At 47.8% G+C, this 12,364-nt stretch overlaps 1 protein-coding gene across 3 annotated transcripts in view; it reads right to left on the reverse strand.

The window, feature by feature from the left end:
- Nucleotides 1-12,364, reverse strand: part of HDLBP (high density lipoprotein binding protein) — a 235,783-nt gene that overhangs the window by 88,917 nt on the left and 134,502 nt on the right. For all 3 annotated transcript variants that reach the window (XM_029617121.1, XM_029617119.1, XM_029617120.1), the window contains exon 6: nucleotides 7,952-8,158. In XM_029617121.1, the coding sequence (XP_029472981.1) occupies nucleotides 7,952-8,158 (207 nt within the window). The remainder of the gene's footprint in view (nucleotides 1-7,951; nucleotides 8,159-12,364) is intronic.

Consider the following 12,364-nt stretch of genomic DNA (forward strand, 5'->3'; position numbering starts at 1 on the left):
AAACAATATCAAAGCAGAATTAAAGTGATAACAGGAATCCAAAAGTTTAAATGGTTAAACCAAATTTAGGAGACTCAACTATGTACAAAATGTGAAATCTTCATCCTGCTTATAGTATGACAGGAAAAAAACGATACTCTGTTGAGCGGAATCAAAACACTGGGCAGGCGTCTGGGCTGATCTGTGGTACTACAGGAACGAAAATTAGCAGGTAAGAACCAATTTTCCTTTCCCTGGATCAGCCCAGACTGCTGGGATGTACCCAAGCCACCTTACATGGGATGGGACCTAGAAAGCCCCACTCTAAGCACACCGCTGCCAAAACTCTCCGAGTCGGGAACCCGAACATCCAAACGGTGAGGCCAAGCAAAGCTATGCAAAGATTTCCAGGTTGCCGCCCTACAGATCTCCTGAGAGGAAATCAACTGACTTTCTGCCCAGGACCCCGTGAATGAGCCTTAAGACCCTCTGGAACTGCTCACCCGTCACATATGTATGCTGAAGCAATAGCATCCTTCAACCACCGGGCAATAGTAGCCTTGGAAGCTTATGCCCTTTCCTGGGATCGCTCCACAAGACAAAAAGGTGATCCAACAGGTGAAAATCATTAGTGACCTCCAAGTAACTCATCAGTGCCTGCCTGACATCCAAATGCTTCAATTCACAAGCATGTGGAGAATTCTGATCCAAATCTGGGAACACAGCCAACTCAGACTGGTTCATGTGAAAAGCCGATACAACCTTAGGCAGAAAGGACGGCACGGTTCTAAGAAACGCCAAAATCGGAAAACCTAAGAAAAGGTTCGCGACAAGATAGGATCTGAATATCCGAAATTCGCCGAGCAGATAGCTACCAAAAACACTGTTTTGAGCGTAAGGTCCTTCAGAGAGTGACGCACCTAAGCGGTTCAAAAGGAGGTTCACACAACGTCCTAAGGACCAAATTCAAACTCCAGGATGGACAAACAGCTCGACGTGGTGGATGCAAATGCTTAGCACCCTAAAGGAAACTAACCACATCCGGATGAGCCGCTATGGACGCACCATCCACCTTTCCACAAACATCCTAACGCTGCCACTTGAACCTGAAGAGAACTGAAAGCTAGCCCTTGACAAACCCTCTTCCAAGAAGGCTAGAATGTGGACTATCGAGGCCCGCCTAGGAGAAACATTCGACCTACTACACCAAGAGTCAAAAACCTTCCAAACTGACATACATAAGAGAGGTGGAAGTTTTGCGAGCCTGTGTAAAAAAAAAAAAAAAAAAAGTGGAAATCACTGAATCCGGCTACTCCTTCTTTCTCAACTGCCACCTCTCACAAGCCAAGCTATTAGACAAAAGCAATCCACCTGGTCGAAAAATACTGGACCCTGCTGCAGGAGATTCAGACGATGACTCATCCTTGGGATGGAGATGTCATAGTAGAGGTGCATTGGTAGTTTGTTGATTTGGATTGTGTGTCTGTTTGAGCCATGTTTCGGTGATGGTGCATATATCAGGTTTTTGGTCTAGTAGGATGTCATGAAGTATAAGTGTCTTTTTTGTTAGTAATTGGGCATTGAATAGTAATAGTGAGAAGAAAGATAGTCCAAGTTACTGGGTTAGAGGGAGATCATGATTGGAATTAGTGATCTTGGTTAAATGGCCAGTCTTCTGTAACATGGTTTTCTGTCATTGTGTGAATGTCTTGATCTTTGGTGTAGGATTTGTTTCCAAGGATGTTGAAGAGTCAAGGCTGATTGAAGGTGAGGTGTTGCAGATGGGGATCTTGAAGTTTGGATGGTTATGATGAGTATCACGTGGGGGCACAATAGGGGCGGGTTAGGGTGGTTTGGTCCATCGGGAAGGGCTTGTGGAGTGATGATTGGGACGTGACTGAGGAGACTAAAGAGGGCAGGCTGATTATGTTACTTACAGTTTCTAGTTCAAAGGTGGATGGAGAAAGCTGGTAGAGGATGAGTGAGTGTCTTCCTTCTGTTGACAATGTGGTAGATGGCTGATAGGGGCACCTCAAAGGGGGCAGCACAAAGGAGCATGCTCCTTTGGTCGTGCGGCGCCTTGGGCCTGCACTCAAATTCCCTTCGGCATCACTTCTGATGTTGTCGAGGGGCGGGACAATGCAGTGAGGCGTTTCTGGGGCAGATAGGTTGGTGCCGGTTGCACAGGGGTTTCCAAGTTTTTCTCTGTCTCCAACTGCTGGAAGGGAGGCATAACCCAGCAGTCTGGGCTCATCCAAGTACATACAGGGAATAGCTTTAGAAGCCTTAGCTCCTTTTTTGCACCTCTTAAGACAAAAATGATCTGACTGCTGGAAGCCATTAGTGACCATAAGATATCGCAACCAAGTCTGAACATTGGGGAAGTGCAGTTCCCTCACATTTATCCCTCCCCCAGGCAAACTCTGAAAAGCTGGGAGTGCCACAGTCTGGTTGAGGTGGAAATCTGAAACAACCTTTGGCAAAAACAAGGGTATCGTCTGCAGAGACACACCATAGTCTGAAATCCACAGAACTGATTCTCTACAGATCAAAGCCTGAAGCTCAGAAATCCTTCTGGTTGAACAAATCACTATCAGAAACACTGCTTTCAAAGTAAAGTCTTTCAATGACACCTTCCACAATGGATCAACTGGAGAACCTCAAAGACCTCGCAACACCAAGTATAAGTTCCAAGGAGGACACATCTTCCGCACCGGAGGTCGCAGATACTTGGCTCCCTTGAGAAATTGTATGATATCCGGGTGAGACAATAACTGCCTTCCTTGCAACTTTCCCCTAAAGCATCCCAAGGATGTCACCTGTTCTCAAAGCAAATTATAGGTGAGGCCCTTAAGTCAAGCCCTGCTAAAGAGAGACCAGGATGTGCGCAACATCCACCCATAATAAATCCAGGCCATCCTCTATACACCAGGACTCAAAAACACTCTCCACACCCTGACATAAGCTAGGAACGTGGCAGGTCTGTGCCTGAAGCAATGTAGTGATAACTTGACTCAGAGTACCCTTTTGATCTTAAACATATCCTCTCAAAAGCGATCCACTTTGAGACGATAGGTCTTTGTCTGAGCAGACCCTGAAGAAGATGAGCCAACCTGATGGGCCCATCCATGGAGAGATTAATCAGATCCACAAAACCCTCAGCCACCGCAGCCATTCTGGCACCAACACCACCCTGCCTGGATGTTTATGTGCCGTAAGACTCGCGCTACAAGAAGCCATGGAGGAAACATGTACAGTAGAATCCTTGTTGGCCATGGAAGAACCAGAGTATCTATCCCTTTAGCTCCCGACTATTCTGGGACTGAATTTCCTTGCTTTGTCATTGCAGCGCAGTACTATTTAATCCAGTTGGGGATCACCCCATCTGGCCTGGAAGGGGACCAAGGCCTCAATCGACAACTCCCATTCCCCTGAGTCCAACTGCTGTCTGCTGAGATAATCTACCTGTACATTGTCCACTCCTGCAACATGAGAGGCCACAACCCCTTGTAGGTACTGCTCAACCCAGACAAAATTCCTGGGCCTCTAGAGCCGCTCAGTTTCTTTGTCCTGCCTTGATGATTGACATATGCTACTGTTACACTATCTGAGAACATTCACCCTTGTTTCCAAATGATTGATAGACCAGGTCGCCTCCACTGGTGACCACTGACTTTGGGCCATCCACCCTTGATAGACCTCCCTCCAGCCTATGAGGCTGGCATCAGTTGTCACTGCTACCCAGTCCAGGACCTCCAGATCTACCCCCTTCTACAAACTGGGATGAGACAGCCACCATGAGAGCCTGGATTCTGGAGACTCCCTGCAGCAGCAGCAAGGGCCGATGAAACTCCTCAGACAATGGATCTCAACCGGACAGAAGCGCCTTCTGAAGCGGACACATATGATCAAAGGGCCCATGGTACTAAATCTAGCATAGAATCCAGAACCTGGGCACTGACATACAAAACAGTCAGGCCCCCTGTGACTGAAACTTCAGAATCCTCTGAGGTAAAAAAAAAGCATCTTGCCCAATTGAATGTCAAATCTCACTCCCAAATGCTCCACAGACTGGCTCTGAGAAAGGTGAATTTTTGCTAAGTTCACAACTCAGCCCAGTGAACGTAACATCTCCAGCACCCTTTGAACGACTGGGAACATTCTTTTGATTGCCTGGTTAAACCAGTCATCCAGATAAGGGGGAACCAGAACCCCTTTTCACAGCGCAGCTGCCACAACTACCATCACCTTTGTGAAAGTCTATCAAGCCATCACTAACCCGAAAGGCAGAGCCCAAAACTGGAAATGCTGCCCCAGCACCATGAAACGAAGAAATCTGATACTCTGCGTGTAGAGGGATGTGTAGATAGGCCTCCATTAAAACCAATGAGGCCAGAAATTCTCCCCGATGAACCACCGCCATCACTATTCGTAACGTCTCCATACAAAAGCAAGGAACGTGCAGCGCCATATTCTCTCTGCAGGTCGAGAATGGGCCAAAAGGTCCCTTCCTTCTTGAGAACCACAAAGTAAACAGAGTACCTCCTTGACCCTGTTCTTTTGTTGGAACTGGAACAACTGTCTAACCTCCGAAGCAACGGATCCAGGACCGCCTCTCGCTTGCTTGCTAAGGCACATGCAATAAGATTCCATGAAGGCTTCCCTGATAAGGCGAGAAAATTCTAAAGCATAGCAGTCTCATCACCTCTAGAACCCATTGGTCTGAGGTGATCCTGGTCCATTGTCCGTAAAAATAGTCCGGCATCCCTCGACCGCTTCGGCTTAATTGTGAGGGCTTACTATCTTTGGTACCCTGACTGGCACCATCTCTGGAAGGTCTTTGGGAACCCTAAAAGGACTGCTGCCTTCCAGATCTTTGCTTCTGCAATGTCTAAGAACTCATTGGGATGAAAATGCCTCACATCCTGGAAACGGGAGCAAACAGGAAAGATCTTCCCAATCGCTTTCATATTCTGTTAGTTTGTTTCCCTTCGACTCCTCAAACTGCTTCATTAACTGCTCCAGATCCGCTCCAATAGCAGCTTTCCTTTAACGGGAATATTATAGAGCTGAGACTTGGACCACATATCCGCTGACCAACTCCATAACCACAGCAAACAGCATGCTGACACTAATACCATACTCCTGACCAAAGTCAGAATAAAATCATATAGTGCCTTGGCAACATATGCAACCCCAGCTTCTAACTGGACCACCTGCTTAGAATAGTCAGTGGAACCCACAGCCGCCTTCTGGGCTTTCTGTACCCAGCACAAACAGGCCCCTTGCATCAGGCTACCACAGATTGCCACTCAAAGGCTTAAGGCCGAGACAAATATCCTCAACAACTGGATTTCCAGTTTCCGGTCCTGAATGTCCTTTAGTGTGGCTGACTGTGACCAGGATGGTTCTCTTCTTGATGACCACCTACGCTCAAGCATCTACCTTGGGCAGCACCAAAAGCTGCAAAACATCCTGGCCACCTTAAGACCTGCTTCTGGAACAACTCACTCCCGGTTCATCAGCTGCTTAACCTTCTTGGAGCAGAAAAACCTTCGGGGGACCTCAAAGGCTATCCACAGAACCTTATCCACTCCATTATCAGAGTCCTCCTGAAGCACCTTAATACCCAGTTCCTTCAGGAATGGGAATGAAGGGTCTCAACTCCTCTTTGCAGAACAGCTGGACCACCCTTGGGTCATCCCCTCCACAATTCATATCATCTGGGTCAGACAAATCTCCAGTTCTGCCTCTTTTCTTCCCTGGACTGTTAGTTGATCATCCTCAGGATCAGCACCTGCCAGATCACCTCTTGGATCATCCTGTAAATTCTCTGATTCTCCATTCCTAGTAGGATGGCTAAGAACCAACCAGAGGAGTAGGCCCCCGAAGCCCTGGCAGGGGACCCTTTAGACCTCTTTGGGTTCCTCTGCAATTTCTGACTCAGGGGCCATTTAACCCCTGCACCTTTCCTGGCCAGATAGGCCTCGTACAGGAATAAAACAATCTGTGGATAATTCCTCCCAATCACTGCCCTCCAGGACTTCCTCCCGTGATCCTCAACCCTGACTTGCACTGAGGGAGGGGGAATCTCAAGGCTCACAAGGCAGTGACTGCTTCCTGCCATGTATAGCCCTCCTGCCTGTCACAGCAAAATCTCCCTCTGAGGCCTAACAGTACCCTAGGATCAGGTAGCTGTCAGCTGCTGCCCTGAGGGTCCCTCCCCTCCAGCACAATCAGTAAAAAATGCAGTCAAATTAATCTGCAAGCGGCTGGTGCCATGGTTTGGCGTGCTCTGAAGCCAGCACCATTAGGGAGCACACGTGGCATGGTCTGCCAGCTGCACCAAACTTCCAACAGCCTCAGTCCAAGTCACCTCATTGACTGCCCCGAAATCAACGCAGTATTGCTCACAAACTCTATCCCCTGAGCAGCAGCCTGCAATGCCTTAGGCCAGAAGGACTTGCTCTGCAGCCTTTTTTTTTTTTTTTTTTTTTTTTTAAAGATACAGTCAAGCAAAAGGAAGAAAAGATTTACTTATCTGTTGCTGACTCAGGGAAGACCTCAGGGGAAGGAGGGAATCATGACCCCTGGCTTTCCTACCCCCGGATGCTGCAGGCTAAAGCCTAACAGGGACTGCCCACCCCCTGCTCGCTTAGCTCAACCTAGAGGATTGGCCCACGAAGGAACCTAACATCTCAGGGTGTATCTCCTCTAATCTTATTTACCTAATTTCTTCTCCTCCTCTTTTTGCGCTAGACTGCAGTTTTGCACCTCTCATCTGCTGGAGACCGAGAAAAACTGAGGGACTGCAGATGGCACTCATTTAAGTAGCAGTGCCTGAAAAGCTTTTTAGTTCTCTGCCTCCATTTGCTAGTAGGGATGCAAAACCCATTTGTCTGGACTGATGTGGGGTATGAACAGGAACTATACTTTTCTTCCTTTTTCCCTTTCAAACCCATGTCTAATCTTATCTTAGCAGCTTTTTGGATTAAGCAAATTCAATTTCACTGCAAAAATACTCTAGCAACAAAACCACCCCCCCCCCCCCATTCATAAATCAGATAGGAGTATATGGATTGCATTAAAACATTTGTATTAGGGAAGCAGGTAGACCCTTTAATCAGGCTGCCGCACTGGGTACTTCATAGGTAATATGGGTTCAGATCTCTTCCACCCTTTCAATGGTGCTGGCTGGGCCAAAGTGTGCTCAGGTCTGTGGGAGCAAGGGCAGCCCATACTAGCCATCAGGATGCATTTAGCAGTTCTACAGCCTTCGGGCTGTATGGGGAGGAGCAGGAGCAGAGTCAGCAGAGGTGGTCACAAGGGGAGTTAAAAATAAATAAATAAATGTTTAGGGAGGCTCATAGCCATAACATTAAAAATACTTCATCTTTGAAGACATGACTATAAATTGTGAATCAAAGATTTACTTTATCCAGAGTGCCGTTCGAAAGCAAAGCATTTTTTAAACATTCTGGTAATTTCTAACTTTTTATACTCCTACCTCCTATAGCTCAGCCACTGCAGCAACGATCCTTTAGTCACAGTCGGTCACAGGTTGTGGCATCCTTCAAACCCTAAAACATGTACACCCTGAGCCTGACAAATAGGCATTTCTGCTGTATAATGGCTAGAATTATCCCTCTCCCCATCAACCTCCAACAGCTCAGGCAAAAAGAGCTAGGCCCAGGGATCAAGCTGGTCTCCTGAACAATAGTGCACTGGGCTGCCAACAAGCTGGCATTTTCCTACACTGTTTCCCCTCCCCACCCTCATCATTGCCTTCTCTATGACTCCGCATGCTCCTCTCTGGCAACAAGATCTCTTTACCCCCATTATCCCTGCATTTTCAGCCAACACTGTTTCTTCCTTCAGACCACCCTCTTCACTACTCTATTAAATAACCTCTCTTCCTTCCCACCCACACTTTGGACATAAAGCATCCCAGCCCAATGGCTGGTGATTGTACCTGCTCAGCAGAGATGAGCAAGATTTCGTGCCGTGCTTTCTCGATGCCCTCCTTGGTGCCAGTGATCTTAATCTGGTTGCTGGTATCATCTGGGCGCGGAATCTGGATCTTTGTGGCTGTTTTGAGCTCTAGGTCCTGCAGCTTCTCGCCGCTCTTGCCGATGACAAAACGGTGGTGCTCCTTGGGAATGGCGACAGTAGAAGAGGCCTTGGGTGGGGGGAGGGGAAAAAAAAAAAAAAAGTTAAGATAACCCCCAAAGTTTTGTTTTGAAAAAGCAAACCCCTCACAAATTAGGGTGTGCAACTTTACTAAGTTGAAATCGTTCAGACTGTTATGATGGGAAGCTCCCAACACATTTATTTTAACATGTTTTTCTATACCGTGTATGGACCAAGCCTTCACATCAGTTTACAATCTTAACCTAAAACACATTAAAAACAGCCACAGTAAAATATACATACATCATTAACTTAAAATTTACTTAGCTAATGACAAATAAAAAATATCTATCCTAAAATCACAAACTTAAGTCCTGCTTCACAATTTGTGCATTGCGTGATCATGCATTCATGATTGCTAGCTGTTACTCTCACTGAAAGCCTGTCTGAACAGCCAGGTTTTAAGCAATTTTTTTAAACTCTAGCTGCTTTGTTTCTAGCCTTATTTCAACAGGTAGAGTATTCTTACACTGCAATTTTGCGGTATGATAAACAGAGTAAAGCAAATGTTGCTTACCTGATGTAACAGGTGTTCTCACAGGACAGCAGGATGTTAGTCCTCACAAATGGGTGACATCGAGGATGGAGCCCACCACGGAAAAACTTCTGTCAAAGTTTAACAGAACTTTGACTGGCCCCTACTGGGCATGCCCAGCAAGGCACTGACCCTGCAGCCAGCAGGGGTCTCCCTTCAGTCTGATTTTCAAAGCTACAGGCAGTGCCTAAAAAGTAAAAAGAAAACGAACCCAACACCGCGGGGTGGCAGGCGGGTTTCGTGAGGACTAACATCCTGCTGTCCTGTGAGAACACCTGTTACATCAGGTAAGCAACATTTGCTTTCTCACAGGACAAGCAGGATGGTTGTCCTCACAAATGGGTGACTACCGAGCTGAGGATGTCCTGACTTGCACCAAATGCACCCAACGGTGTGCAAGAGGCACAACAACTGGGGTGGAATTTGGGAAAGGGCATCCGCACCCTACCGGGCAGGTGGAAGGGTGTTGGTACATCAGGTTGGAAAAAGGTTACGCAAGACAGATTGGCCGAAGATGGAGTCCTGTCTTCCAGCTTTGTCCAAACAATAATGAGCTGCAAATGTATGGAGGGAACTCCAGGTTGCAGCTTTGCAGATGTCCGGAAGCGGCACTGATCGAAGGTGTGCCACTGACGTCGCCATGGCCCTCACAGAGTGTGCTTTAACACGGTCTTGAAAAGGGATGCCAGCTTGCTCATAGCAGAAAGCAATGCAGTCCGCCAACCAGGAGGAAAGAGCCTGCTTACCCACAGGTTGTCCTAACTTGTTAGGATGGAAAGAGACGAATAATTGAGTGCTCTTCCTGTGAGAAACTGTACGGTCTAGGTAAAAAGCTAGAGCCCGCTTACAGTCTAGGGTATGCAGGGTCTGTTCTCCAGAGTTGGAGTGGGGCCTGGGAAAAAAGATAGGTAGTATGATGGATTGATTAATATGAAACTCCGAAACTACCTTAGGTAAAAATTTAGGGTGAGTGCGAAGTACCGCCCGGTCCTGCAGGAGCTTAGTGTAAGGCGGATAGGTAACTAGGGCCTGTAATTCACTAACCCTGCGAGCTGAAGTAACAGCCAAAAGGAATAACACTTTCCAAGTGAGATATTTCAAGTCACAGGAGTGCAGAGGTTCGAAAGGTGGTTTCATTAGACGACCAAGAACCAGGTTAAGGTCCCAGGATGGGGCCGGAGGACGCAAGGGTGGCTTCAGATGGAGCAAGCCCTTAAGAAAGCGCGTTACCAGGGGTTGTACTGAAATAGGACTACCCCCAATACCTTTATGGAAGGCGGCTACCGCACTGACATGCATTCTTATAGAAGAGGTTTTAAGACCTGATTCAGAGAGATGCCATAAATAGTCCAAGAATTTCGAGATTGGACAGGAAAGGGGATCAAGGGACTGAGAAGTGCACCATGATGTATACCTTTTCCATTTGTATGAGTAAGATCTTCTTGTGGAAGGCTTTCGTGAAGCTATTAGGACACGAGAAACGGAATCTGAAAGGTTAAATGGTTGAAGGACTAACCTTTCAACATCCATGCCGTCAGGGACAAGGCTTGGAGGTTGGTATGGAGGAGGCATCCGTCGTTTTGAGTGAGCAGATGCGGGTCCATTCCCAGAGGAATGTGCCTGCGGATGGAGAGATCCTGGAGTATTGGAAACCATACTTGGCGTGGCCAGTAAGGTGCTATCAGGATCATGGTTCCTCTGTCCTGGCGTAGTTTCACGAGAGTCTTTGACACAAGAGGAAGTGGAGGGAATGCATAGAGCAGACCGGTTGTCCACTTGAGGGAGAACGCATCCCTCGGCCGAGAGTGCTGGCTCCGAATGAGAGAGCAGTAATTGTCCACTTTGTGGTTCTGAGGGGACGCAAAGAGGTCTATGCGGGGAAAACCCCACTCTCGAAACAGAGAGGTCGCTACGAGAGGGTTGAGTGACCACTCGTGTGGTTGGAAGACACGGCTCAGCTGGTCTGCCAATACATTGTCTACTCCCAGCAGGTAAGTGGCCCTGAGGTACATAGAGTGGGAGAGGGCTTCTGCCCAAATCTGCGCAGCCTCCTGACACAGAAGGAAGGATCCTGTGCCTCCCTGCTTGTTTATGTACCACATGGCCACTTGGTTGTCCGTCTGGATTAAGATTATCTGATGGAATAGATGATCTTTGAAAGTTCGGAGCGCATAGCGGATTGCTCGAAGTTCCAGGAAATTTATCTGGTGTTCGGCTTCCTGTTTTGACCATAACCCTTGGGTTTGGAAGTCGTCCACATAGGCTCCCCAACCGATGTGAGAAGCGTCGGTGGTTAGGATTACTTGCGGATCCGGTGGGAGAAAAGGTAAGCCCTGAAGGAGGTTGACCTGAGTCGTCCACCAGGTTAAAGACAGGCGCATCGCTTGTGTAACAGTGACTATGGAGGACAGAGGCTAAAAAGCTTGAATCCATTGGTGTCGTAGAGTCCATTGTGTTACTCTCATGGCTAGTCGGGTCATGGGAGTGACTTGGACCGAGGATGCCATGTGACCTAGGAGAATGAGGAATTGGCGAGCCGTGGCAGTGTTTTGAGACTGGAGCTGGCGAGCTAGGGAGATTAGGGTGTGAACCCTCTGATGAGGAAGGTAAGCCTTTGCCTGTAAGGTGTCCAAGTCTGCCCCAATGAAGGATAAGGTTTGAGATGGGACTAAGCAAGATTTCTCGTAATTGACAAGAAACCCTAAGGAAAGGAGTGTTTGAATTGTCAATGTTAGGGAGGACTGGGCAATCTGTTGGGTGGAGGCCCTGATTAGCCAATCGTCCAGGTAGGGGTAGACGTGGACACCTTCCTTCCGTAGGAATGCTGCTACCACTACGAGACATTTGGTAAAGACTCGTGGAGCAGATGCCAGACCGAAAGGCAATACCCGGTATTGATAATGGTCGCGGCCTACCAGAAAGCGCAGATACTTGCGATCGCAATGTGAGTATAAGCGTCCTTGAGGTCGAGAGAACACAGCCAATCCCCCCTTTGTAGCAGAGGGAGCAGCGCGCCAAGGGTTACCATTTTGAACTTCTCTTTTTGAAGGTATTTGTTGAGGGCTCGAAGGTCCAAAATGGGACGTAGTCCTCCTGATTTCTTTGGTATTAGGAAGTATCTGGAATAGAATCCCTTCCCTCGTTGAGAGGGAGGGACGGGTTCTATAGCATTTGATTGCAGAAGAAGAGATACTTCCTGTTGTAATTGAGCCAAATGGGTGGTTAGACTCCACGCTTGAAGAGGCGGGGAGTCTGTCGGAAGAGTTATGAAGTTGAGGTGGTAACCCTGTGCGATAATTGCTAGTACCCACTGATCTGAGGTGATCTGCAACCAAGCTTGTAAAAAATGGTACAGTCGACCTCCTACAGGGATGTCTGGAAGAGGGGTTTGGCATGTGCTCCCTACAGGGGAGTCAAAGGCCAGCCGCAGGCCCAGGAGGAGGGGCTACAGTAGGCCTTTGTTTCCTAGGCTGACGTGGCTGAGGTCTGGTAGAGGATCGAGCTGGACGAGGCCTGGCCGATGGAGGATAGTAACGACGTGGCCGAAAGAACGACTTTTTAGAGTCCTTCTTAAGTGGTTGTTTGGAGGAAACCTCAGACTGAACAGAGGAAAGCTGTTTCAACGTCTCGTGGTGATCTTTTAATTCAGCTACAATTTGC

This window comes from Rhinatrema bivittatum, chromosome 9 (assembly GCF_901001135.1).
Source record: "Rhinatrema bivittatum chromosome 9, aRhiBiv1.1, whole genome shotgun sequence".
Classification (NCBI taxonomy): domain Eukaryota; kingdom Metazoa; phylum Chordata; class Amphibia; order Gymnophiona; family Rhinatrematidae; genus Rhinatrema; species Rhinatrema bivittatum.